The sequence below is a fragment of the Alternaria rosae genome, assembly GCF_020736505.1.
Source record: "Alternaria rosae strain MPI-PUGE-AT-0040 chromosome Unknown BKA58scaffold_4, whole genome shotgun sequence".
Classification (NCBI taxonomy): Eukaryota; Fungi; Ascomycota; class Dothideomycetes; order Pleosporales; family Pleosporaceae; genus Alternaria; species Alternaria rosae.
The window spans coordinates 1,806,745-1,831,716 of NW_025763573.1; the positions used below are offsets into that span (position 1 = coordinate 1,806,745).

General features: G+C 52.7%; 14 protein-coding genes across 14 annotated transcripts; 7 read left to right on the plus strand and 7 right to left on the minus strand.

The window, feature by feature from the left end:
* The first annotated feature begins 85 nt into the window (after positions 1–85).
* Positions 86–1,469, plus strand: BKA58DRAFT_153054 (Nse1 non-SMC component of SMC5-6 complex-domain-containing protein). Its single transcript, XM_046164826.1, has 2 exons — positions 86–341; positions 393–1,469. The coding sequence occupies exons 1-2, from the start codon at positions 188–190 to the stop codon at positions 1,241–1,243; spliced, it is 1,005 nt and encodes a 334-aa protein (XP_046026396.1). The 5' UTR covers positions 86–187; the 3' UTR covers positions 1,244–1,469.
* On the minus strand, positions 1,366–2,872 carry BKA58DRAFT_153148 (phospho-2-dehydro-3-deoxyheptonate aldolase). The gene is made up of 3 exons (XM_046164829.1): positions 2,744–2,872; positions 1,821–2,680; positions 1,366–1,768 (listed from the first exon to the last, which is right to left on the minus strand). Exons 2-3 carry the CDS (start codon positions 2,659–2,661, stop codon positions 1,488–1,490), a joined length of 1,122 nt encoding a protein of 373 aa, XP_046026397.1. The 5' UTR covers positions 2,662–2,680; positions 2,744–2,872; the 3' UTR covers positions 1,366–1,487.
* Positions 2,873–3,597: 725 nt separating this feature from the next.
* BKA58DRAFT_153079 (uncharacterized protein) lies at positions 3,598–5,079 on the plus strand. Its single transcript, XM_046164827.1, has 2 exons — positions 3,598–4,064; positions 4,112–5,079. The coding sequence occupies exons 1-2, from the start codon at positions 3,981–3,983 to the stop codon at positions 4,901–4,903; spliced, it is 876 nt and encodes a 291-aa protein (XP_046026398.1). The 5' UTR covers positions 3,598–3,980; the 3' UTR covers positions 4,904–5,079.
* Positions 5,080–5,497: 418 nt separating this feature from the next.
* Positions 5,498–6,351, minus strand: BKA58DRAFT_401004 (uncharacterized protein; the record flags this gene model as incomplete). Its single annotated transcript, XM_046171634.1, has 3 exons — positions 5,498–5,754; positions 5,805–5,941; positions 6,173–6,351. 3 exons carry the CDS (start codon positions 6,349–6,351, stop codon positions 5,498–5,500), a joined length of 573 nt encoding a protein of 190 aa, XP_046026399.1.
* Positions 6,352–6,861: 510 nt separating this feature from the next.
* Positions 6,862–8,125, plus strand: BKA58DRAFT_153043 (60S ribosomal protein L7). Its single transcript, XM_046164825.1, has 4 exons — positions 6,862–7,006; positions 7,060–7,172; positions 7,360–7,704; positions 7,756–8,125. Exons 1-4 carry the CDS (start codon positions 6,993–6,995, stop codon positions 8,037–8,039), a joined length of 756 nt encoding a protein of 251 aa, XP_046026400.1. The 5' UTR covers positions 6,862–6,992; the 3' UTR covers positions 8,040–8,125.
* Positions 8,126–8,865: 740 nt separating this feature from the next.
* Positions 8,866–9,769, minus strand: BKA58DRAFT_401006 (uncharacterized protein; the record flags this gene model as incomplete). The annotated part of the gene is made up of 3 exons (XM_046171635.1): positions 8,866–9,114; positions 9,169–9,438; positions 9,566–9,769. The coding sequence occupies 3 exons, from the start codon at positions 9,767–9,769 to the stop codon at positions 8,866–8,868; spliced, it is 723 nt and encodes a 240-aa protein (XP_046026401.1).
* A 759-nt stretch (positions 9,770–10,528) lies between these two features.
* BKA58DRAFT_153254 (uncharacterized protein) lies at positions 10,529–12,406 on the plus strand. Its single transcript, XM_046164830.1, has 2 exons — positions 10,529–10,687; positions 10,746–12,406. The coding sequence occupies exon 2, from the start codon at positions 10,787–10,789 to the stop codon at positions 12,152–12,154; it is 1,368 nt and encodes a 455-aa protein (XP_046026402.1). The 5' UTR covers positions 10,529–10,687; positions 10,746–10,786; the 3' UTR covers positions 12,155–12,406.
* A 1,964-nt stretch (positions 12,407–14,370) lies between these two features.
* BKA58DRAFT_401008 (uncharacterized protein) lies at positions 14,371–15,555 on the minus strand (the record flags this gene model as incomplete). The annotated part of the gene is made up of 5 exons (XM_046171636.1): positions 14,371–14,602; positions 14,701–15,121; positions 15,172–15,280; positions 15,363–15,391; positions 15,498–15,555. The coding sequence occupies 5 exons, from the start codon at positions 15,553–15,555 to the stop codon at positions 14,371–14,373; spliced, it is 849 nt and encodes a 282-aa protein (XP_046026403.1).
* A 375-nt stretch (positions 15,556–15,930) lies between these two features.
* Positions 15,931–16,305, minus strand: BKA58DRAFT_401009 (uncharacterized protein; the record flags this gene model as incomplete). Its single annotated transcript, XM_046171637.1, has 1 exon — positions 15,931–16,305. The coding sequence occupies one exon, from the start codon at positions 16,303–16,305 to the stop codon at positions 15,931–15,933; it is 375 nt and encodes a 124-aa protein (XP_046026404.1).
* BKA58DRAFT_382811 (beta-lactamase superfamily domain-containing protein) lies at positions 16,175–18,043 on the plus strand. The gene is made up of 4 exons (XM_046170133.1): positions 16,175–16,698; positions 16,764–16,812; positions 16,877–17,472; positions 17,528–18,043. Exons 1-4 carry the CDS (start codon positions 16,382–16,384, stop codon positions 17,937–17,939), a joined length of 1,374 nt encoding a protein of 457 aa, XP_046026405.1. The 5' UTR covers positions 16,175–16,381; the 3' UTR covers positions 17,940–18,043.
* On the minus strand, positions 18,044–20,030 carry BKA58DRAFT_382815 (uncharacterized protein). The gene is made up of 5 exons (XM_046170134.1): positions 19,881–20,030; positions 19,490–19,550; positions 19,324–19,435; positions 18,523–19,268; positions 18,044–18,454 (listed from the first exon to the last, which is right to left on the minus strand). The coding sequence occupies exons 1-5, from the start codon at positions 19,964–19,966 to the stop codon at positions 18,170–18,172; spliced, it is 1,290 nt and encodes a 429-aa protein (XP_046026406.1). The 5' UTR covers positions 19,967–20,030; the 3' UTR covers positions 18,044–18,169.
* Positions 20,031–20,227: 197 nt separating this feature from the next.
* BKA58DRAFT_410786 (ribosomal protein S11-domain-containing protein) lies at positions 20,228–20,843 on the plus strand (the record flags this gene model as incomplete). The annotated part of the gene is made up of 4 exons (XM_046172249.1): positions 20,228–20,296; positions 20,352–20,456; positions 20,508–20,592; positions 20,647–20,843. The coding sequence occupies 4 exons, from the start codon at positions 20,228–20,230 to the stop codon at positions 20,841–20,843; spliced, it is 456 nt and encodes a 151-aa protein (XP_046026407.1).
* A 1-nt stretch (position 20,844) lies between these two features.
* On the minus strand, positions 20,845–22,274 carry BKA58DRAFT_153495 (metallophosphoesterase domain-containing protein 2). The gene has a single exon (XM_046164832.1). The coding sequence runs from the start codon at positions 22,163–22,165 to the stop codon at positions 21,122–21,124; it is 1,044 nt and encodes a 347-aa protein (XP_046026408.1). The 5' UTR covers positions 22,166–22,274; the 3' UTR covers positions 20,845–21,121.
* A 358-nt stretch (positions 22,275–22,632) lies between these two features.
* Positions 22,633–24,916, plus strand: BKA58DRAFT_153599 (prion-inhibition and propagation-domain-containing protein). The gene is made up of 2 exons (XM_046164833.1): positions 22,633–22,793; positions 22,847–24,916. Exons 1-2 carry the CDS (start codon positions 22,730–22,732, stop codon positions 24,739–24,741), a joined length of 1,959 nt encoding a protein of 652 aa, XP_046026409.1. The 5' UTR covers positions 22,633–22,729; the 3' UTR covers positions 24,742–24,916.
* Positions 24,917–24,972: the final 56 nt, after the last annotated feature.

Genomic DNA, 24,972 nt, shown 5'->3' on the forward strand with positions numbered 1-24,972 from the left:
GCGTGAGAAATGCTTCCAGTCGCACGTGGCATGGGATACCTTCACGTGGTTTCGCGTTGACGCGTTTTCAAGTTCCCCGCGATCGCGTAAGTGACCGTCGCCGCACCTTACCAAACTGCGGTCGCGCAGTCGAATAACGTCTCCTCACATCTCATTCGAAATTACTCAACATTCTTCTCGCGCCAATATGTCTCGCGAAGAATCGCCTTTCGTGCGCGCTCCAGCTGAGGACGAGGGCTATAACTCAATTCATCGCGCGTTTCTTCAAGCGTTCCATACGCACAGTGTCCTCACAGTAAACCAAATGAAGTCTATACTCGCCCATGTGATGACTGCACACAGTTTGTCTTCTTCTACGCCATTGCTATCGCACAAGCTGACAACACCGACAGACCCCGAACGACCATGGACAGCAGGCGACGTGACCCAACCAAACATCACGTCCACCATACAAACCATAAACGCCAAAATCGAAGCCTTCGACTACGAGATCCGATCAACACGCGACCAGCAAACCAAAGAAATCATATACGCCCTCGTTAACAATGCAAGCGACACCGTCACCCAATTCGCTACCACCTTCTCCGCAAACGAAATCGCATACATAAGACGCGTCCTCGACCAAATGTTTGAGACGAACAACACCAACATCCGCGAGGTCATGGCGGTGAAACATACCGAAGCTTCACAGCTCGCTCGCACCGCGCGTAGGAACAGACAGAGTCAGGCAAACAGTAGACAGAGCCAGATCAACGGCGATGCAGAAGACACCCAGGCCAGCGCTGATACAGGGATATCAATAACAGAGGCAGATCAGGTCCTGGAAACACTTGTCTCGCAAGCCTTCTTCCAAAAGTCCAAGGCGGGATACTATTCCCTGGCTCCGCGCGCGCTCATGGAGCTCCGCGCCTACCTCAAGGAAACGTACAATGAGTCTGCCGACGATAATGAGGAAGGTCGGGAAGTCATTAGGATCCGGGATTGTGAGGGATGTAAGGAGATTGTCACGTTTGGCATACGGTGCAATAAACGAGAGTGTGGGGTTAGGTGGCACGATGCGTGTGCTAATAGCTACTATCAGGGCAGAAGCGGAGATCGTAGGAAATGTCCAAAGTGTCAAACCATATGTACAGGAGACGTGTTTGTGGGGGAGAGAGCGGCTTGGACCGGGGGAAGGGCGAGTACCGGTGGTAATCGGCGCAGCACGCAGCAGCAGGATGTGGAAGATGAAGTAGATGAGTGAGGGCATGAAATACGAGCCAGGAACGTCGGAATCAAGATACCCGTGGGCAATCAGGCGTCGGAAGTTTTATGATTTTGGAGTTGAAGCCAAGAGTTTTGATTGGTTCCATCATGTATCTCGTTCATCGATCATAAGTCAGTCCCTATCGTCTCATCATATCCCAAACTCTCTAGACTTTTGCCAACGCCAAACATCCCATACTGTATACACGACCTAACCCAAACACTGCACTCGATGAAAGCGTTTAGTGTGCACCGTTGGACTTGCTCTGGTTTACCCGCCTCTCGGCGACAGCAGCCGCAAGGCTCTCAAGAGTGTCGACGGTGCTGTCCCAGTCGATACAAGCGTCTGTGATGGAGACACCCTTCTTCAGACCGCTAGGTCCCTCAGGTGGGACCTTCTGGTTGCCTTCGTTGATGTTGGATTCGATCATGACACCAACAATGCCGGTCTCACCGTTGCGGATCTGGTCGGCGATGTCCTTGGCTACGAGGGGCTGATTGCGGTGGTTCTTGTTGGAGTTGCCTATTAGACGTTAGTGTATGCTGCTTTAGCATTCTTGCATATAGGAACGAACCGTGTGAGCAGTCGACCATCATAACCTCAGGCAGGTTCTTCTTCTTCAAGGCCTCTCTGGCAGCCTTGATGCTGTCCTTGTCGTAGTTGGTACCCTTGGATCCACCACGGAGAATAACGAAGCAGTGCTCGTTACCTGCCGTCCTGGTGATAGCAGCCAGACCCTGCTTCGTTACACCCATGAAGTGGTGCTTAGCAGCCGCAGCACCAATTGCATCTACCGCCACGGTCAAGCCTCCATCGGTACCGTTCTTGAATCCAATAGGGAAAGAGAGACCAGAGGCTAGCTCACGGTGCAATTGTGACTCGGTTGTTCGCGCACCAATAGCACCAAGAGAGATGAGGTCGGCGAGGAACTGTGGAGAGATGGTGTCGAGCATCTCGGAGGCAATGGGCATACCCGCAGATGTGAGGTCTACAAACAACTTGCGCGAGACTCTCAGACCCTTGTTGATCTTGTAGCTCTCGTCAATGTCTGGGTCGTTGATCAATCCCTTCCAGCCGACCGTTGTGCGTGGTTTCTCGAGGTAGGCGCGCATGATGATGCACAGGTTGTCTTGAAGCTTGTCGGCAAGGGCCTTGAGGCGTTGGCAGTACTCGAGTGCCAGCTCTGGGTCGTGGAGCGAGCAGGGTCCGACCATGACCAGGAGACGGTCATCTTTCTGGGTAATGATGCTGGCGGCTTCCTTGCGACCTTGAATGACGGTCTTTTCAGCATGTGGGGGGATGGGAATCTCGGACGCGAGAAGTTGGGGTGGGATCAGCGGGTCGTAGCCAAGTACGCGCACATCGTCGCTCGGGTTGATAGACATGTCGGGTGTTTCTGTTGCAGCGGGAGCCATTGTACAGTGAGTAGACTATCTTTATGTATATTAGTATGCGCACTCTAGCTGGGACTGAGAGGATTGTGTTGCTTGGACGTACGGCGGGTATCTAAGCGACTGTCAATTTGCGGTCAGTCTTACTTGGACTGTGGCACAGACGTGTGCGGATGTACAGCAGCGAGGTCGTACAGGGCGTGCAGTAGAGTGCAAGGAGGGGCGTTGAGTGTCTCGAGTCAGAAAATCAAGCGTGCAGATGGTGTGTGCAGGCGCAGGTCCGAGGTCGGCGAGAATGGCAGGTAGAGGATACAGTGAGGGCGTTGCAAATACAGTCATATGCCATCAAATTATTTGGGAAACTTTAGGTCGGGGTGGGGCTGATGGTTGGTTCTGGTCCCGCAGACTATCGATACACCGTCGACGGAGCTTTGCAGCTGCATGTACGCCAAGCTTGTTACCCTGGAATTGGGAATGTCCCTCTTCCTGTTGGTCCATGTATGTTGCTGCTGGAGCTCGACGATGGCGTGAACATGACCCTTTGGGTGGAAAGCACGTCAAACTAGGCAAAAACTGAACACCCTAGAGCCTACATTGACGTTAGGTCACCTACTTTGCATGTTTTCATCTTAACGTAGTCTGCAGACCTGTTCAGTCATCTCTTGTATGAGGTGGAAGGCTGGATGAAAGCGTTGGCGGCACTGTCTGACCAAAGCTGCAGCAACGGCTCACTCAGCCCGTATCCCTTCCAACAGCTTGCGACATGTCCAGGTGGCTACATACACACGCCTCCTGCCACCACCCGCCACGACAAGTGAACGTATGCTCCCCTTCTCCTTAGACATGCAGATACACAGCCCACGTGATGCCGTGCCTGCCACCCCCCTCGGTTTCGGCGAGTTCAAGGTTTGGCTTCAGTTGCCAATCACCACTCCGCCACGCTAAGCCACACCATCGTCGACATCATCGCGACTACCACTCCAGGGCTCGCACGCACCGCCGACAAGCGACACCTCTGGCTGGTTCTGGACGGGCCTCCCACTCCCGACAACCAAGTCACAAGTTCCCCCCACAGTCGCTTGAGGCGCGCGACTCCACCATCCAAGCCTTGGTTCTTTTCATGCGACCTGAAACAGCGCCCCTGATAGTCATATCAACCCCCCGCCCGGCTTGCGTCAAAACATACCGACCAGGTCTCTCGATCGCAGTCCCGCTTCCTCTGCCGCACCCCTCTCGAGCCCTCATTGCACCACCAGAATCATCTCGTTACCATTCCACCGACGCGTTGATCGCGTTGCGCTGACATAAAGACGGACCACTCGTTTAGTCTAGTAGACATCACCATGTCTGCATTTCACTTCATGGCCCGGAAGCGAGGTCGCGATGACGATTCAGACTCGGATTTCGATGAGGAAAGGTACCTCAAGGTATGTCGACAATATCGCGTGCCCGGCTTTGGCTAATGGCAGTGTAGAAATCCAGACCGGGCAGCAACGAGCCGACCAACCATGACCAGTTCCAACACCAATCGCTGTCGACCCCACCAAGACTCTTTACAGACATCCGGTCTATGACACCGGCACATTCAGAACATGGAGGAGCGAATTCGCCGGATTCGATATATGGTGGACCTGTCTGTATATCAAGAGAATCAAGTGGGATGGACATGGATATGGACATGGACGACGATGACATGGATGTTCGGAGTCAGCCGCCAGAGTCGCCCGCCTTCAACTCGTTTGGCAACCACTTCATGCGACCGCCCATGCTCCAACCATCGCTATTCAACTCAGATGCCGTCAAGAACAATAGTCGGATACCCACACCCATACACCCGACTTTTAAGAGAGGAGGGATGAGCGGATTGGGATACCCGATGAGCGGGTCAGCCGGTGGCATAGCTATGAACAACTCGAATGTACCCTCCATGCAGGCACCTCCACCAGCCTGGAAGGGACAGAGGCAGGATGTAGACGACGATCGGACTAGACGCATGCCTTCACCCATATCCGAGGACGATGACATTCCAGATACGCCGACTGCTTTCACCCAATCACAACTATCGCGACTTAGTTTTTCGCACACCAGTACGGCCGATCAGATGGATACCGAGTCATCCTCCGCCTTGGCCCCACCTTCGACGCCTCGCGGAAGGAAACGAAGCGGTGCTTTGACCGGTATGGGACGTTTCAGTATGGGTTACCGGGAAGACTGCGAGAAATGCAGACAGCGGGTTCCAGGTCACTATTCACATTTCCTACCATAGAGAAGGTGGACTTAAAGACAGTGAACTCGGATCACTGGGGTATGACTGCATGGCGAACCTTGGTACTTGCCCATGACATTATCATCACGACTTTCACCTACACGGGTTCTTCAAACTTCGTCATCATTGCTATCCACCCTTATGGCGTGGCGTTTTCATGCCTCATAATCGGCGTTTCATCAGCATGGCGTTCCAGGAGTCTTATCATGCGTTAACGATATCCCTCTGAATGTACAAGTATTCTTTATTCGACGATAGCATTTCCACAAAAGACACTCGTCATCGTATTTGCCACCTGACTGAGCGCATCATGGTGCACCGCTCAATTTCTTAATTGCGCCCAACTATAGCATGCCAGAAACACGATCGGGCCTTCTTCTCCGACACCACGAAAAGAAGGCGTGCAATAGTATACATCAGCAGGTTTTTCAAAGTGCAATACAGTATAGCGTTACGGTTAAGGCCAGCAGAACATGGTACTGTATGAAACAAGTGGGACCCGGGGGTAGTGAAACGAAACGGCACAGCGCTTTCTGTGGCGCAAAGCGAATCTCGTCATTTGTGAAACGAACCATCTGAGGGTTCAGAGTAAGTCTAGACCAGGTTCGCGGGTCTCTTGTGCCGTGGTATGGATATTAAACGACAACCAAGGGACTGATCAGGAAGGTGCGACGGGGATGACTTGTATGAGGCATGTAAGGCGGCAAGTTGGGAGTTGGCAAAAGAGTGCAATTTCTGTGGACGATGGGTGTTAGTAAAGGGCTTTGTATTGGGAAAGCCATCACTGATGTGCGTCGAACAGAGAGGATCAGTGGTGTCGATTAGTGCAGTAGAGTTTTGCGCATTTGTCTCTACATAGCTATGTTCTCATAGCTATGAGAACGTGATCAAAGCAGCTTACTATGTTCGCGCGGTCCTTGTACAAGCAGATGCTTCATTTTCTTAGACGCATCATATGCCGGTATACTTGATTGAGAACTTGGATGAAAAGCGGTGAGCATTTGGGGATGTATTCTAGATCCAATAACAACGAGCAAACTTTGTGATGTGGTAGTAGCATAACCTACAAGATCTGACTTCGAAACCAACTCCGGGAATAGAGCAATACGAAACAAGAGAATCCATCAAAGTCGTTGTTGCCAGCTCCCATAGACTCATCTACTACCGCCTAGCTAGAATCTCCCTCGTCGGTTGGTGGCAGCCATTGCATGATGCGCCCAATATTCCTGATCTCATGATAGCATTCATAATGTTTTTTTTTTTGCGTACCGAATGGCGCGTGAGCGGTTATCCGTAGCACTGATGTCAGGGTCAGGTAAATTCGCGAGCATCCTCTCGTAGTATGGGTTACAGCGCTCCATTGGACTCCAGGGCTTCTCTTTCATATACTCACGGTACCGGTATGCTAAGGCATAGGGATCTTTTTGTATCGAAATAGGTTCAGTCATGACTACAGTGATTACAACACAAATGTCGTTTCCCGCGAGGGCGAAGCTGATGTGGAAGTTTGTGGCGTGGAAAAATAGTAGTAAACCAGGCTGACATCAAGCGTTTATTATCAAAAACACGAGATGGCTATGAGACTGCAACTTACCCCGCAGAGAACTGAATGAAGTTTGCTGCTGGTGAGCAAGGCTATCCTTTGCCGGAGCTTCATCGAGATTGATTAGAAGACCAATGGCGGAAAGGGATTCTCGGAGCGTAGCTGTCATCGGAATTGCTCTCGTTGACCGTAAAATGAATGTGAGTTGACCATAAAAGCGATGACAGGGAAGAAAAGCAGCAGCAGCAACATGTGACTCTATTATAAATGGTGGCAAATGCATACTATCAAGAGGTATGGTATGAAATGGGATACAATGAAGTACAGACTCCACAGCACATGCTCAGGAACGTAAACAAGGTGTGCAGCGGATGTAATGCGAAGCTGTTGGAGCGCTCATGTTCCCTTAACCTCGGTCGCAGCTTGCAGCTGTTTTTGTGGGACTCAGCATCATGGCGCCCGCGCTTGCGGGATAGCGGCTAGCGCTAACGCTAAGGGTCTGGCAAAAATTGAGCTTCCGAAGAATTTCTCGACCACCACTTCAACATGTCGTCGAAGTCGTACGTTGTCCCTGCACCACGCGCAGTCTCCAAAGCTAACTCTTACCCAACAGAACCGTTCCCACACAGAGTGAGATCACTCTCGTGCCTGAGAACCTCCTCAAGAAGAGGAAGTCTCAGGAGAAGGCTCGCGAGGAGCGCGCGATCGCAACACGCGAGAAGCGAGGTACGACCAACCCCAGCATGCTATCGACGATCCATGAGGGCGATTACGATGATTATAACTACCACACTATCGGCTAGACTACGGTCAATGTTGTCGAATTGTTAACCATCTTTCGGGAATGATGCAATCGCCCTCACTGGAGTTCATGGCATGTCACACTGTTGCAGACAGCGCTGACATGAGATAGACAAGAGCAAGAAGAAGCGCGAGGTCATCTTCACGAGAGCCGAGAAGTATGTGAAGGAGTACCGCGATGCCGAGCGGGAGCGCGTGCGCTTGTCGCGTGAGGCCAAGAAGAGCGACAGCCTCTACGTCCCCGCTGAGCCAAAACTCGCCTTCGTCGTCCGGATAAAGGGTATCAACAAGATTGACCCTAAGAAGCGCAAGACACTGCAGCTGCTGCGGTTACTTCAGATCAACAATGGTGTCTTCGTCAAGCTTACCAAGGCGACGATGGAGATGCTGAAGATTGTTGAGCCCTTCGTTGCTTATGGCTACCCGAACCAGAAGTCGGTTCGTGAGCTTATATACAGTAAGTCCGGTACGGATCCAAATTTACTGCCAGAGACTAACTGGGATACAGAGCGTGGCTATGGCAAGGTCGACAAGCAACGCCTTCCTCTGACCGACAACGAGATTATCGAAGAGAACCTTGGCAAATATGGCATGATCTGTATGGAAGACCTTATCCATGAGATCTGCACCGTTGGGCCGAACTTTAAAGCTGCTTCAAACTTCCTCTGGCCGTTCAAGCTTAACAACCCTACTGGTGGCTTCCGCAAGAGGAAGTTCAAGCACTTCATCGAAGGTGGTGACTTGGGCAACCGGGAAGACAAGATCAATGAATTGATCAGGCAGATGAATTAGACCACGCGAGGTCGAGATTTTTTGGGTTTCGTCTCTGGTTTGGGCGTGAAAAGCTTTGGGATATACCACAGGAGTGAGCATTTACATCGGCGTTTGGGACCTCAGACCTACAAGTATCACGGTCATTTGACGAGTCTACGTGCGAAACGCATGCAATCTGAATGAATTTAAAATGTTGCGCTGTTGTCGCCTCATACAACTTGGCCATCAGAATCTCGTGCTCCTTCGACAAGGACATTGCGCTCGTCGTGTACTTGCCCGTGTCATGCGATGCGGATTAGCGGCATGTATTGCCAGCGCACCACGAACGCGTTGGGCACTGTGTGAGCCGAAAACGCGCGTGCGACCAATCTTCCAAGCAGGAGCCTTGGGTATCTATGGAATGCGCAGGATATTCGCAGTAATTGCTTCTGATGGCCGGTCTGGAAGGTACCACAGGCTCAAACGCTTAGACTGGGTAAAGAGAAAATATCTCGCTGCCGCCTCAGCCATGTCACGATACCTGGCTATCCTCACACTCGGTCACGTGTCACTCCTAGGCTAAGCCACTTTGATCCGAAGTCATCTTAGCAACATCGCTTGCCAATCCGGTACCGCCTGCATCTCCTTGCCGGCACATGTTTATTCATTTTCCAATCCATAGTGTTCGCCCTCACCGCATCCCTGACGTGAAATGAAGTGCCGCGAATGTCGTTGTCGACGACGTAGCATTCGACTCCACACGAGACTAATATTGCCTCCTACGTGGGATGGTGAAGTCAGCTGCATGACCAACACGATATTTCTGGTGCCTGATGGAAAATCGCGGTAAGGGCTGCAAGCGTCACTATGGGTATTGACGAGGTCGAGGAGCCAATCCGCGACCAGGGAAGTGGTCAAGAAAGATGTTGGACGGTGTGAGTGGAGCAGGTGCCGGCCTCGAAGGCTCGAACATCCTCACATGCATCCCAGGTGCATACAGTGGGCACCTGCTTACGATATTGCACCGAGCCCAGAGGGGGGCGCCGAGCGCTTGGGTTGCCAGTGACGATTGCACGAGCAGCAATTTGGCGACGAGGAGGTTGATGACGCTCGCCTACAGGCACCAGGCAGTCCGGTTTCGCCGCCGACGTTGTCACTGCCACGCTACCATGGGGTTCAGATTCGGGATCGATTTGCATAAGTCGCGCTGATCGCGACACCCTCCGTCTTGCTCATGGTAGGACGTGGCCCCGCCCGACGGACAAGCAGGCCTGACTCTTTGGGGCCAGACGTCGCAGGAGCGCTCAACGGCCGCGGCACAATTTTGCACTGCGAACGGGTCCGAGTCGATGGTGAAGTGCGCGATGGCAGTGCTATTCTTGGGTCCGGCGTATTGCCATGGCCACGACACGAGAAGCAGCAGCAGCAGCAGTGGCAGCTATCAAAACAAAACGCAGACTCGCACAGGGGCTGCGCGTTGCCCAGTGCAAAGTGACTCCTGTCTTCATAATTAAGACACCGGAGCACTGTTCCCAACCCAAGGAGTTCAGATGACAGGTGCTCACCAAGGCGCAGCGGACCAGTGAGGCCGCTACTGCAGGCGCGCCAAAAGAAGAGGGCAGGCCGGGTTGCAGCAGCGGCGGCGGGCGATACGTGGCTGGCTTTTGTCGCGGGTGCAGAGGGTGGTCCCTGGCAGCGTTCATTGGCCTGGAGCGGTGGAGTTGTGCACCACTGCACCAGGACTGCAGCGCTCCTACGGCGAGAGTCATGAGTGGCAGTCACCGCAAAACGCGGGCTGGAGTCGACTCTGCGACCCACTAACTGCAAGAGGCAGAGTTTTCATAGCACATGAGTGGAGGAGCGGGCAGGCAATGAACCATTATTGCAGGTGCGGCCTTCGGATGGCGACGGTCTGGCGGGCGACGCAGGTTGCTAGCAGAGAGCCCCTTCGCTGCTGCTGCTGCTGCTGCTGCTGCTACTAGGCCTTCGCTAACGGTGTGTGTCGAATACATCCACATCACCGCCCTCTGCCTCCCCTTCCTCTGCCTCACCTCTCCCCCGTGCCCCGTCTCCCCATCTCCCTCGTCCTGTCGTCGTCGCAGGCGTTGCTCGTCGCGACACAGTCCCCAAGCCCCAACGGACGTGCGCTCTCAATCTCGGCTGTCCGGCATCCCCAGCCCGCTCACCAGCACCACCCGACGCTTGCTCTGTCTCGCTGGCTTGCAAACGAGCACACCTGCACTCACGGGTAGACGTGTCCGTCTGGCTCCGACACCCAACGCCTCGTCCCCTCCGCCGCCTGTCCACACGCTGCGAGTGCTTTCTTAGGCTTTGGTTTGGGCTTGTACTGTGTAATTCGCCTTGGTTTCAACCCGTTTTCTTTTGCCGCCCATCCCCAGCGACCTCGACTCTCCGCGACATCTCCAACCACGACCTCGCATCGCCGGATCTATTGACTTAGCCCCGGCCTGCCTGCGCTCCATCACCCTCGAGCTGCCCTTCACCTGTCGCCGCACCCTCTGCCTCCCTTCCAGGCACTTCTCCGGCCACCCACCGCCTCCGCGCAACCACCAGCGCGACCCATTTCCATCCCCCACAAACACCCCCCGGACGTCGCATCTCCTTGAATGAGCACATCTTTCTGAGGGTCCGTAGGCAACTCTAGAGGCGGCGCGAACGAGAAGACTGTACGTCACAAGCCGCGGGCCACGCCCGTCACGCCAGCACTCACTAACACGACTCCAGGAGCCTCGCCAGTCTTCTCTCTGCGGCAGTCCCCCACCATCATGCCCTCCTTCTACCCCCGGCATAACATGCCACGGCTATCTCCCCAGGAGTTCGTCCCTAGCTACCACTCTGCCTGTGGCGCGTCATACCCACCGCAGCAGCCCGCGTACGCTGGCCCCACGATCCGGCAGCAAGATGATGGTTACGACTTCGCAGACCGCTACGGCCAACTGGCCATCGCCATGCCTCCCATGTACCCGCAGGCCGGCACCTACCTCAGCAGTGCGCCTCCCAGCCTTCCACCTGCGAGCTCCTTTTACGATCCCATGGGCGCAACCACCCTTCCACCCATGCGCGCACAGTCCGGCCACGCGTTGGCAGAGGCGGCTATGCAGCAGCAGCGCGTGCACGAGTACAACCAGCGAATGAGTCAGCCCGCCAAGGAAGAGAAGCCTGTCGGCGGTGTGTCTGCAAAGCTGGATTATGACATGGACGTCATGACCGATTTCGTGTGCGAGACAGCCCTACGACTCATCACGCCCGGCCGCATGATGCCCTCGTCGTTCCGCAAATGGGTACACCAGGTGCTTTGCGCCACACGGCTGCCCTCGGCAACCATCCTGCTTAGCATGTATTACCTGTCCAGCAGGATGCCTATGCTAGCTCACGAGCCCAAGACCGACACTCATCTGTTCCGTCTCCTCACCATCGCGCTTGTGCTGGGCAGCAAATTCTTGGACGACAACACCTTCATCAACCGTTCGTGGTCAGAAGTTAGCGGTATTCAGGTTCATGAGCTGAATGAGCTGGAGCTGGAGTGGCTCGTAGCCATCAAGTTCAAGCTTCATCGCGATCCATCCGAGCAACATGGTTGGACATCATGGTCAGAGCACTGGAAGGATTATCAGAACAGTGCTGCCGCCCGCTCTGGTCGTAGCAACAAGCTCAGCCCTATCGACACATCGGTACAACGACGCTCACTCAACCCTAACAAGCCGCTTCCTCCTCTGCCGATGCACCAGGCCTACACTCCACCGTACGACTATGCGCCCAAGTCGGCACACTCTGCATACAACCCTCCGACCTACTCGCAGTACGACCCATGGCGGTCCGCTAGCGAACACTCTCCTGCGTCAGCACCTACCACGGGCCCTACCACCCCAGAGTACTATGGCACAACGGGTACTTGGGCTCCAGCTGAGGGATACTCGCGTCGCACCATGTTCGGTTTCCCACCCTTGTCTCAGCCCGCCCCTGCGCAAGCGCTTCAGCAGCCGTCCAATTATGGCCCACCCGCCTACTCCACTCAGTACACACCGTCTGCATGGAATCAGCATGGTCTCAGCTGCGGATGTGCCTACTGCGTGCAGAGGCACCCGCCTTACTACATGGCACCTGGTTATGGCCCCCAGGCTGTTGCCGTCTAATCGCCCGCCACCTGCCGGCCGCATGTCAAAGCGACATCGCCTTGCCACACTTTCCTGGATACATGTTCGGCAGCCCATTTTAGCACTTCCTATGTTCAAAAAGTTACTTTCAGTTTCGCGAAGTACCATGGCTTACCGGCCCACCCAATCCTGATCACTGGATACATCTGGCTACTTCGATTCCCTCAAGCCTAGACTACCGGACACTCTTAAGGTGACATTGCCTTATTCCTTCTGCTATCTGCAAGCATATTGGTGCGCCTCCGGATTTCACGAAAACGCACAAGGCTTGCGATCATCTTGCATGATAGATTTCACTGGTTCTTTTTCATTCGTTTCCCTTCACTCTTTCCTTGTATCACCGGTATCACGTTTTAGACTTTGGTTTGTCCATGGTCTAATAGGAGCATGTCAGCGAAATTGTGGGTTACGGCGTTCCTGATTTTACCTGGGTGTCATCTCGCACCTTTACGATTGTTCATTTCTCTAGCGCTGCCTCAAGAATGCTTACGGGGCTGCCTATCTCGGTTTACGGATTTCTCTTCTCTGGAGTCGGCTTTTGCACTCGGCACACCGAGCCTCTCCATGCGACCAAGCCTTCGGTAGCGACCAGCATCATGCCACCACCGGAGGGTCGCTTGTTACGTTCACGACTTCTTTCCTCGATCCTCGCCTTCCGCTGTAGTCGGGTTGTAATTAATGGCACAAGATCTGCGATGGAATTCGCTTTATTTCTTTCGGAGTGGTGGAAAAAATACCTCTTGCTTTATACGGTTCTGTTTGGGCATTGCTTTGGGAATCGGGAGGAAAGATTTGCTTAGTGTATAACTGTCATACAACGAGATATCCTTACATGGGAATAACATCAGAATGCGAAAAAAAAAACATCCTAGAAAAGCGGCACAGTCGCACAGGAAACGCCAAATTCAACTCTACTTCTTCTGGCATCCGTGGTTCTCATTGTATGTTCGATTATGTGACAGGTCTTGAAATGTGAGTCAGTCACACATCCTTCGTTTGAATGAATAGCCACGGTGCTAATCCCGCAGTAACATAGTCGTCACGGAAGCAATCCCGACCGGCTTGTGCAATTCAAGCAAGGATGATGTTTCGGTCATTTCATTCTGGGCTTAACATAGCCTGGGTCGTTGTCCTCGGTCTCAACGCCACCCGGCACCACTATCAAGCGTTCCCGTCATCCCGTTGAACCCGTTCTAACAGACGACGTTGGAGCACTCGATCCCGTGTTCTTCCGCAAGAACGCATTACGCGCGATCGTTTTGGATTTGCTCCAGCCGTGTGTGTGCAAGCCTTGCGGATTAGGTCGAAATACATGGCCGCGGCCGAGTTGACTTTCGACTGAAAAGTAATCAAGGTTTGTCTGTATGCGCGGTATGTATGCGCCAACCAAAGCTAAGCTTCACTCAATCGATGCTCGTCTTCCGACACGTGCTCCGGTAGGTCCGAGAAAATCACACAGTGTCAAGATGCGGCAGGATCGATGTAGCCTAATTAAGATTCTCAAAGCCGTCCTTCTAAATTTGTTTCTTTGGTCTTGGCTGGCTTAACAAGGACCACTGATCAAGATTCATCTTGGCTATGAATCTTCGTCTTAGAGTATGTTCAGGCCTTTAGTAACTCTGAAGAATGGCTGAAACACGCGTTTATCTTCATGCGACAAGAGGTCGTGTGCTGATGGATCAGCTGTGCTTAAGTGGGCGTGCGTGATCTTGCAGTGTGCTTCTGTATCATGAGTTTGTAGCAATAGAAGAATGCAACGAGATCGACTTTACGCTTCCTTTCATGATCGACGATAAAGTTTGTTACGAAATACCAGTTCGTGTAAACGTTCCAAGGTAGCCTGGAATGGCTCTCTGCAGCACGGATGATATAGGTACTTGCGTACCAGCTAACTTTTATAACTTTAATCACTTGTCTTCCTTAGGCTATTCTTTGACCCACTCGGCCAACTGCTTCAACACTCGCTCCTGCACCTCTTTTACCCCGGCATTGACCTTTCCGTTCTTGGTATTCAAATCACTGGTGTGAACGCTGTCAGGCACGATCTCGATAGGCATCTGCTTTGTGCTCTGCAACGGACCTCCGGGTCTTCCCTTTGCCGGAACGCTGATGTTTCTCTACGGGTCGAACTCGCCGTTGGCGAGGATGAGTCGGCTTGTGTTCATAATACTCCAGCCTCTGAAGTACGTGTTTAACTACTCTTCTGTCTTTCCTGCTGCGAGGCCGTATGTTTCTCCATTCGGTCCAGGGGGGAAATACATCCGGCAATGACGAACCCAGTAGTCGGTTGTTATGAGGTGGGAAATGAGTGATGGTTGCCCTGAGGGAGCACCAATTTTCCAGTTCCCGAACGGATCGTTGCAGCCCATCCAGAACCATTGCCGATTCATGGCGTTGCTCGGCGTCGTATCGGTAAAGAGTGGAGAGCTCGCGTTGCAGGTGTCAAGCAGTCAAAATTTTCTGTGGTGTTGGATTCAGGATAGAGGTTCCCAGCGCAGTAACCGGAAAGTCTAACCTCTTTCTACCATTTCGCGTATCCTTCGAGCGCTTCTTCGACGCCGACACCAGCTTCGGACGGGAGGTCGGTGGCGGTGGCGTTCGCGGCCTTCTCGATGTAGTTACAGAAGGTAAAGAAGCCCGTCTTATAGGTGAACTGATTACCTAGCCAGAGATAGTGACGACGTGTCAGGGCGTTCATAAAGTTGTCGTTATGAGCGACCTCTTGCGTGCTGAATTTAGCCTTGAGTGTGTGTTGCTTGTCCCGAGAGCCAGTGGTGACGGTATTATCCATGTGGTCGATAACAAGAGATATGTCTCCAGTACAGTTCTTCGATCCAGCTTCATGTACAGGAAGGAAGTATGCCCAATAGTCAGAAACACATTGAAATGATGCACTTGAATCGTAGTAGACCCAGATGGTGCCCGGGTCGAGGCTTGCAGTCCACACTATCAGGGCAGCAAAGTAGCTACCACCTATAGCTATCCATGGAACATACCGAGCACTGTCTCCACGCTTTGGTAGATCATATGGCGTGCTACGTCCAGTACGATGTTCTCAATCACAGATGGGTCGATGGAGGAGCCCGCGGCAGAACCCGAGCTCACCTACAATCGTCAATGTCAAGATCTAGACGCCCTAATGCGCTGGAGCAAGGATAAGCGTGTCGACAAGGACTTGCGAGTATACTATATTCGGCTTGCTCCGGGTGATAATATCTTTCCAACAGATGCAGAGTTCCGCAACATCGAAAAGAAGTACGACTATAATAACCCCGACCGTCCGTCAATGGAGGATCGACGAAAGACTCATCGGAAAGCCTACCAAGATGCAATAAGATAATGCGAAGCAACGGGAGAAGTGCCAATTGAAGAGCGACCATGGCAGTAGATGCTACCACTATGACTTGAAGATACCGAAGCGCATAAGGGAGTTTCGTTTCAAAGATATCGCTATAGGGCGACATTAGGGTATGCACTGCTAGTAAGCCGAGGCAATGTTTCGTCAGTTACACGGGTATGTACACTGTATTCATACTCTCCTACTGCGTGGTGTGATCTGCTCAGGCATCACCTCCAGTCATCCATCAGGAGTACGAGTATGAGGTGGTGCGATCGCCAAATCCCGAGTTATCAGCACTGTCGATATCTAGTCAGCTTTGTTGTAGCATCCAGCTTGATCCATTGTTTCACTAGCACTATGAATGAATTACCTCTACTCTCTCCGTCAGGCGAATAATATCGTAAGTGTGCAGAGTTTAGTACAAGTTCCGATTACTGCATGTGGCGGAGGATGTTCGGCGTGCGACATGCGTCATGCGGACGACACCGCGTTCCGCCGATTCGACCGCGAGATATCGCGCGCTGCGATCGCGCAAGCTATGCGAAAGGCTGAAGACTGTCTGCCCATGTGAACGTGGGCGTGGGCGCACGGCGAAAGAGTCGGACGAGGAGACAAGCCGCTCTTCCGATGCTGTTGTTGCTTGGTGGGCCCGGCCAGTAGCGAGCGAGTTGCATGACGAGCTGGAAGCATCTACGGCCTTTACGTCGACGGTGGCTATCTCCGTATGGACCAACATTTCGCCGACTATGTACATGAATGGTGGCTGTCGCAACCGAGGGCGGGCGCGCATGATTTTCCTCTTTCGCGAATACAATATAGCTCATGTTTAGGCCGCTTGAGTTGGTCCAGACGCGTGTACATATCCAATGTCTCGCCTGCCGCTTTTGTCTCGCATCATACGAAAGCTATTCAGTGAATCGCGAAACTACCATATTTTGGGGAAACTTCAGCCTCGTTGGCAAACGCCACACTTTGCTAGGACTCTCAAGATGAGCTCAATAGGTGGTGCAAGTATTGGCGTAGGTCTTTACGCTGTGGTAAGCAATCCAGTACAGATCGCTGCGAAACCCGAGGAAGCAGATGAAAAGAGACATCACCTGAAAAACGGGAAGGGGTTTACGAACCCGTGGGATAGCTATGTTGAATCAAGTCCTTGGGAGTTGCTCATCAAGGGCATGCTTTGGTAAGTCCAGCTCACGGAAATCCCATGGCGAATTGGCAAGCTGCGAATTAACACTTCTGGCGTAGGCGCAAAATTACCGGTCAAGCCAACAGTCCAGACACCTCGCCACCGACAGTCAGTAATATCACTGTACGAACTGTACGTGAGACGAACACTGACTTGGTACACCAATCTTCAGATCCCAGTCCACAAACCGACTTTCCTTCCATCCCGGGAGACGCCAAGACTTCGTGCAACATGGCTTGGGCATGCATGTTACCATGTTGAGTTCCCGAGCGGCTTTCGCGTCCTCTTCGACCCCGTCTTTGAAGATTGCTGCGCACCCTTCACTATCAAGAGCCTAAAACGCTACACGCCCCCTCCATGTGAGATCGAAGACTTACCAATTGTCGACGCAGTAGTCATAAGCCACAACCACTACGATCACTTAAGTTACCCAACAATCCAGCGCTTGAAAAAGAAATTCCCCGAGGCGCACTTCTTTGCGCCCCTGGGAAACAAGGAGTGGTTTGAGAAGAGCGGGGTTACAAAAGTCACAGAATTAGATTGGTGGGAGAGTAGAGATGTCAAGTTGGAGGAATTGTCGCAAAAGGGGGGCAGGGTTGGCTCTGTCTCTGTGAGTTCGGTGGACGCGGGCAAGAATAGTGGTATTACAGCGACAATTGGTGCGCTGCCTTGTCAGCACATTAGTGCAAGGACGCCGTTCGACAAGGCCAAGACCCTCTGGGCAAGCTGGAGTGTGGAATCTGGCGGCGCGAAGGTCTACTTTGCTGGGTACGTCTGCTTTGTCCCACGCTCAAGATTGATTTCCTATGCTTACTCTACCCAGTGATACAGGTTATCGCACGGTCCCGTCTAGCATTCCAGCCACCGAAGACGACTACTCGGCTGCGTATTCGCACTTACCCACCTGCCCGGCCTTCTCCCAGATTGGCCAACATCGCGGCCCCTTCGATCTCGGTCTAATTCCCATTGGTGCCTACGAACCTCGTTGGATGTTCAGTAACGTGCATGCTAGCCCCAAAGACGCTGTCAATATCTTCGCGGATACAAAATGCAAGAGAGCGCTAGGTATGCATTGGGGTACGTGGGTGTTGACTGAGGAGGAGGTCATGGCACCGCCGAAGGAGTTGCAAGAGGCTTGTGAATGGAAGGGCATTAAGGCGGGCAAAGAAGGCTTTGGGGTTTGCGACATCGGGGAGAGTACTGAGTTCGAGTCCGGACAAGCTACAAGGAAGTAAATGTGAAAGCGGTCGACGCGATCGAGTTGTGAGATACCCAAGTGCGTAGTTGGAAACACAAGGCTTTGGTTCAGCTGGGTATGTGAGCAGGCACGCAATGTATATATTTTGACTCCACGACGTGCATTCTACTTCTGTATATCATGATCCGTGTCCACTTTCGTGCGTATGATCATCGCAGGGAGTATCCTCCAAAATCACTACATTTTCAATGTGTTCTGCTTAGAGCCTCAGGTTTCCTGGGTTTTCTGCAAGATGACCTTGATCATCTCATTCCCCAACTTGGTCGCATCTGGAAACCTCGGTTCAAAGTATCTCTGGATCTCCTCAAACTTCTCCCGGTAGCCATCAAAGTTACCCAGACTGACGCGCGAGCTCCAGTCTCTGGCGGCAAAGGTGAACTCCAGGTCGTCGGCGCGGAATGTGTTATCGTCGATAGCCGTGTCGATGGCCTCCTCGAGGAGTGTGGGGTTGCAGAAGAGGTACTCCGTGATGCCGAGCCACATGCGCGAGGGCTGAATACGTGTTAGTGGACAAGGATTTGAAGGAGCAATGCGAAGAGGAAAGAGAATCCGGGACCTACAGGCGTCGAGCAGATCATGTGGTCGTAGGGTACTATGCCTAGCTTCCACCAGCAGTCTACCATGGCGAGTAGACTGAGATGGTTGTTTTTGAGTTTCTTCTCTGGGATCGTGCCCAAAGCGAAGCGGTCAAGCAAATCATCTCGCAGGAGCAGCTTCTTGCCATCCTCATTATCGCCAAACACAGCCTTGCGAGCAGTGTGCACACGATCACGGAGCTCGTCCCGCTGCCCTGCGAGCATGAGCTTAAATAGCTCAGTCACCGATTCAGCATACTGCTTGATCTGCTTCTTCGCGTCTGGGTTGAGGATTGCAAGGCCTGCATAGACGTGCCACTTGTTGGAGTAGATACGGAGGGTAATGTTCATCTTGACGTTCTCAATACCGCCGACGTAGCGTGAACTGTCCCATGGGAACTGGTTGTTCGCGAACCATGCACCGCCCATACTGAGGAAAGCGGCATGGGTAACAGCTTGCGTGTCCGCTGTGATGCGATCATGCTGCTCGGCAGAAAGATAGACGTGCTTGGACCCGAGGCAAGACATGACATTCTCCACGAACGCAAAGTCGGCATCCGAGGCGCGGTACTTGATCAACACCAGTGGCTGCCCTTTCGGGTCTATGCCTGGTCCATGGAGGGAGTGCACCGAGACGATGCTGACGTCTTTAGGAAGGTGCTTGTCAAAAGCCTCCATCTCGGGAGCCTTGCATGAGGTCTGACCACCAACTATAGCGCCGACCTTTGTAGCTGAACGTAGGCTCAAGTCAGTAACAGCAAGCATCAGCGGCAGGAGACGGCATACAGGGACCGAAAGTCTTGACGACCGCATCGATGTTCTTCGCCTCAACACTGTATATGATGAAGTCGCTGCAGCGAGACACAAGATGACCACTTTGCATGATCTCAACTCTGGGCTGGCGCAGTCTCAGCATGCGTTCGTTCATTAATATATAAAAGCGCTATCCTACAAAGTCCCGAAACTCTGCCACTAATGTATCAAATTTGTCTGGAAGATCGCAGGCGTGAACCCTTCAACGAGAGCATGTCAGCGTGTTCGACGGAAAGGATTCGATCTGTGAGCCACTGGTTAGCAAAGTTCGCGCCACAGTAATGAACAATTCGGTGTAGTTGGTTGTAGTTCAGAGGTGTATAAAATAAGGTAGCGAGAATTCACATCATGGACGGCAACATGCCCAATTACTGCAAACCAAGACGGCAGCAGTGTGGACATGCGTCGTACTCGAGCCAAATGCACTCACGGTCATCATAACGGGGGAGGAGAGGGTGTGAGGATGAGGAACTTACCATTTGCAGAAGACACTGGAGCTCCGAAGCTATCAGTCGCGCGAGTGCACTCACTTCCAGCCAGCTGTGCTCAGCCGGCGGGCGTACATCTTGCCCATGTCGCCCATGCCGATAATACCGACGCTCTTGCGGTCGTCCATGGCTGCTGTTGTGCCGCACGCTCCTGTGCGTGAGTGAGGTCGAGGAAGTCAGCCCATTGCAAAGCGATGGAGGAACTGCAGGTCGCTTGCGGCAGCCAAAGAAAACTTGAGTAGTCGGCTTGGCGCGCTAACCGCGGCGTTTCAGTTCCTCCGACACCCGCGAACAAGCGAAATTCCACCTCCCACCACCGAAAGTTCGACTCGATCGCCGACAGTGTTACGAACCGCCAGTCACGTCAAGAATCCCATAATACCGCCAACATGCCTCCCAAGCAGAAGGTTGCCCGCGCTCCCCAGGAGAACATCCAACTCGGACCCCAGGTTCGCGAGGTGCGTGACCAGCAGATATTGGAAATCGCGACGACATGGACTGACAGCAGCGCAGGGTGAGCTTGTCTTCGGTGTCGCCCGTATCTTCGCTTCTTTCAACGACACCTTCGTCCACATCACCGATCTTTCTGGCCGCGAAACCATCTCCCGTGTCACCGGTGTAAGTGCAGACATACCGACTGCATGCGACATACGCTGACCAGTACAAAAGGGCATGAAGGTCAAGGCCGACCGTGACGAGAGCTCTCCCTACGCCGCCATGTTGGCAGCTCAGGACGTTGCTGCCCGCTGCAAGGGTAAGATGACTGGAATTGATAATCTGCAACGGGAATAGGAACTAACATATGCAGAACTCGGTATCACCGCTCTCCACGTCAAGATCCGTGCCACCGGTGGTAACGGCACCAAGACCCCCGGCCCCGGTGCTCAGTCCGCCCTCCGCGCGCTTGCCCGTGCTGGTATGCGCATCGGACGTATCGAGGACGTTACTCCCACCCCATCCGACTCCACCAGGAGGAAGGGTGGTCGCCGTGGTCGTCGTCTCTGAGCATGTGCGCAAATCATTGGCTCAGTGGTGGAATATGGCATGGCATGGTATGCACGATTTATGGTTTCATGACCACAATCAAATAAAGTCGCGGGGAACGGCGAATCGCCTGGTCTCCTTGTTGTACTTGGCTTCTCCTGCGAGGTAGTCAAGCTAAATCAACAGAACCCTTTTTAGTTCGAAAAGAGTTCCCGACAATCAAGTGCTTACTGCTGTGTTGATTATGAGGTTTACACATTACGATTACGACTGCTTTGGGTATTATGTGATGGACGATATCAAATGTCGACGACTTGGATAGAATTGCCCAACTTGCCTGTATTTCCACGCGTCTGAGCTGCATTGACCATGATAGTGTTTGGACTCTGCCCACCCCACACGCGATCCCAGAGCAGCTCTCTTGTGCCACGGTAGGCGACCCTGACCACATTCCACCAAAGCTTTGAATTCAGAATACCCCGCGTCCACTTGGACTTGATTGAAAGCCCTCGCACATATGCATCGTGAGCTTTGTCCCACCATACTACGGTTTGCCCTGCGCCCCAATGCACATGGCCGAAGACGTGTAGTGTGGGCTTCACGCGCCTGACCTCAGCAAGGAGGTGCTCGCAGCCGATCCCTGTCGGTAATGATAGATCCAAATGGTATTTCGGCGGTGTGTGTGTGACCAATATATCGATGTCTTCAGGCACAGTTTCTGACCAGGCGTCTCGACCCCTCTCATACTGGAAGGCATGCACGTTCATGTCTCCACACGCTGGTATATGCGGTGCGCCGTAGATTCGTATCCTCCTCTGACCTGGCTCCGCTGCAAGCAAGGGTGTGGTAACTTCCATCTGATCGCCATCTCTAGGCTCAACCTTGATCGTTAGGCTCAACCGTCGGTGCTGCAGGTAGTGTACCCTCTTCCAATTGAGCCTTCCAGTCCTGTGCTGTTCGGACAGCGAAGGCCGTGTCCTTGGATCCAGAAAAGTATCATGGTTCCCACTGATCACTACAATCTCTCTATGCGGGAGCGAGCTCAGCCAGTCTATTTGTTTCTGTATTTCTGCCACACTTCCGTCATTGGTCATGTCCCCAGCGTGGATGAGCAGATCGCCTTCCGGTACATCTTCCGGTATCAAATTGTGCGTATCAGAGATGCAAACGACTCGAATGGATGGATGTTGTAGAGGCTTCGGGGTTGAGCGCAGACATATGAGAAGGTGGTATGCATGGCAGAGGAGTAGCTTGACAGGAGCTCGGAAGAAGAGGGCGATAAAGGGGGTTGGCTCGAATTCTGATGCGGGGCGATACCAAGGATTGAGATGCTCGAGAAGCATTTCTGGGGAGCCAGATGCCCGTCGTAGCTCTGGTGACCGGTTCGCGAGCTGTCACCGATTTGGTGGTGAGCAAATGGGTGACAGCTCGCGACGCGTTGACCAGGGTCCATGTTCGCGTGGCTTCTCAGCGTGGCTGTGCGGACCGCGGCTTTCCTCGAGGCACACACCCGACCGCCTATCACCTCCAAGTCATGTTTCTGCTGCAGCAGACGAGTTCAACAGAACGCTCCTCAGCCACGATTGCAGCCTTCGTCATGTATCGCAAAACGCCATCGCGCTGTTATCCTTACCGGAATCCACTATTCCAGCCTCTTGGATTGGTCTAGGATATGAAGACGGTCTTCAGCTCGAGGCCACGGGGCAGTGTTAGTTACAGATCAGGTTGCGCGCCTGCATTGCGGCGTACTATGTTCTCATGTCGCCTTGAAGGTGTGGTAGAAATATCAGCCTTCTCGCTGCTTACCCTTGAGTAATTCTCCAAGTCTGCGTTCATCTCATTGCTTTCCTCTCTTGGTGAGACCGTCCAGCTGTCACTTTCAAAGGTTACTCCGAACAACCATAGAGATGGCAGAGTTAGCGATTGGGGGTGTATCTTTCTTCTTCCAGGTATTTGCAGGATGTATCCAAGGTTGGCATAACCCGTTCAACTACGCCCGAAGATGCGTTAACAGTTTTGATTAGGTTACGAACTGATCGCAGATGCTTGTCATCTTCGCAAAGACTGTCAGGCTCTTCTAGTCAACTTCAAAGTGGAAGAACATCGACTACTCAACTGGGCTAAGCTTGTACAGCTCGACTATCGAGATGACAAACTGGTCCTGAATCACATGTCGAAAGGCCTCATCATTAACATCATGGAGCAACAACAGAAGCTTCTCTTCTCATTCGGCCGATTAGATAAGAAGTATGAGAGACTCACAGAGCCTCTCCTAGAGGAAGAAGCTGAAGCTTTCGTCCTGCAGAATTCTGATCGACTGATCGAAGACGGTACCAATGGCTCTGGTGAAGGGAATGCAAGGTCTGTCAGGTTCCCGCCCACTGACGAGCTGGTCAAGATGTCCCTTAAATTCGTGCAACAGTTCAAGGATGTACCAAAGAGGCTTAAATGGGCTGTGTTTGATCACCAAAAGATGGAGAAGCTAATCGTAAAATTGGCCGACTTCAACGACAAGATGCACGAAGCGCTCGACAAAGCTCAAGTGGACCTCCTCATCGATATGCAGACGCGTACCAATGACCAAATAGTTTTACTGAATAGGACGATGTCGCATATGGTTCAAATCTACCAATCCCAGCAACCAGAACAGATTGGCTTTCGAAGGGCCTACTCACTGCTGGAGATGGACGACTCTGAGTATGATGGTATGATCGACAGTGGTGCCGTCGCAGCTCGTGGTGCCGCCCGGCAGCCTCTTGCTGCTTTGGCCCAGCAAAACTTCATTCACCTTGCTATCGAAGACTCTCACGAAGATCTCACCACAAGCTATGCACAAGAGATCAATATGCCAGATCTACCAAAGGACATCCGTGATACTGAGCTCCAGTACTCGGACATACGTCCTAAGCAGGGCAGTCAGTTTCCCCAGGAGATTGATGAGGGTGTACGTACGGAGGCATACTACAAGAACACACCTGTGTGGATAGAATGGAAAACACCTGATACCACGGGTCCCATGCAGCAGGATGGTGCTGTGGACGCCAAGATCCACGCTCGCGTCAAGAAACTGGCCGCTTTACTCAGTAAACACAACAGAACAGTCCGCTTTAGAGCACCCTTCTGCCGAGGCTATTTTATCGATGATGACGAAGGGCGTTTCGGCCTAGTCTTCGAAAAGCCCGCGTCTGTCTCGGCGGATACTGAACCAACGTCTCTACACGCACTCATCGCAAATCCTCAGAATGACGTACCCTCGCTTACTGATCGTATTAAACTCATGCGCCTACTTGCCGAGACAGTTGAACGTCTCCACGCGGTGGATTGGCTACACAAGGGCCTGCGCTCGGCCAACATACTCCTCTTTCCGAAGAAGGGAGGAAGAGTTGAAAATGGCCAGGTCATGGACGGCGAGGTCAACTACGCGGATCCTCTGATCAGTGGTTTCGACTATTCTCGTCCGGCAACCAGCGATGATATGACTGAACGTCCACTCGACAACCCCGCTGCAGACATCTATCGTCACCCCTCCGTACAGCATAGAGGCAATCGCGAAGATGCCGGCGGTCGTGAGTCTTACAAGAAGTCGTTCGACCTCTACTCGCTCGGTATCGTACTATTGGAAATCGCTTGCTGGAAAACTATTGACCAGATTCTGTCTATCAATCTTGAAAAGGCGCGGCCTAAGCATACGTGGGCTGTGGAGAAGAGGTTGCTACAGATGGAACCACAACATCTACGGGGCGTGAAGAGTCATCTGGGTAACACGGTGGAGGGTGTGATTAGGGCTTGTTTGCAGGGCCCTACCGCGTTTGATCTCGATGAGGATGCGGATGAGAAGAGAGAGGTTGTTGCTGCGCAGTTACAGAAGGCATTCGGGGATAAGGTTGTGAAGAAGCTGGCGTGTATGAAGGGCCTTTAGGTCTTTTCCCTTTCGTCTATCACTTGGACATCAGGAAAACATTTGGCCCATGCTTGGTACGTCTATGCCGCAGCATGAAATGGTGTGACTGCGCTTAATCTTAGATATGCTCCGGTATGCTTGTCTCTTCTCGTTATTGTAGTCAACATGTGAAGCTAGACTGGCATATTCGGCGGCGAGATGCACAGTGCTCTTTGGGACCTGCAACAAAGAACGTTCTGGTTTTAGGGG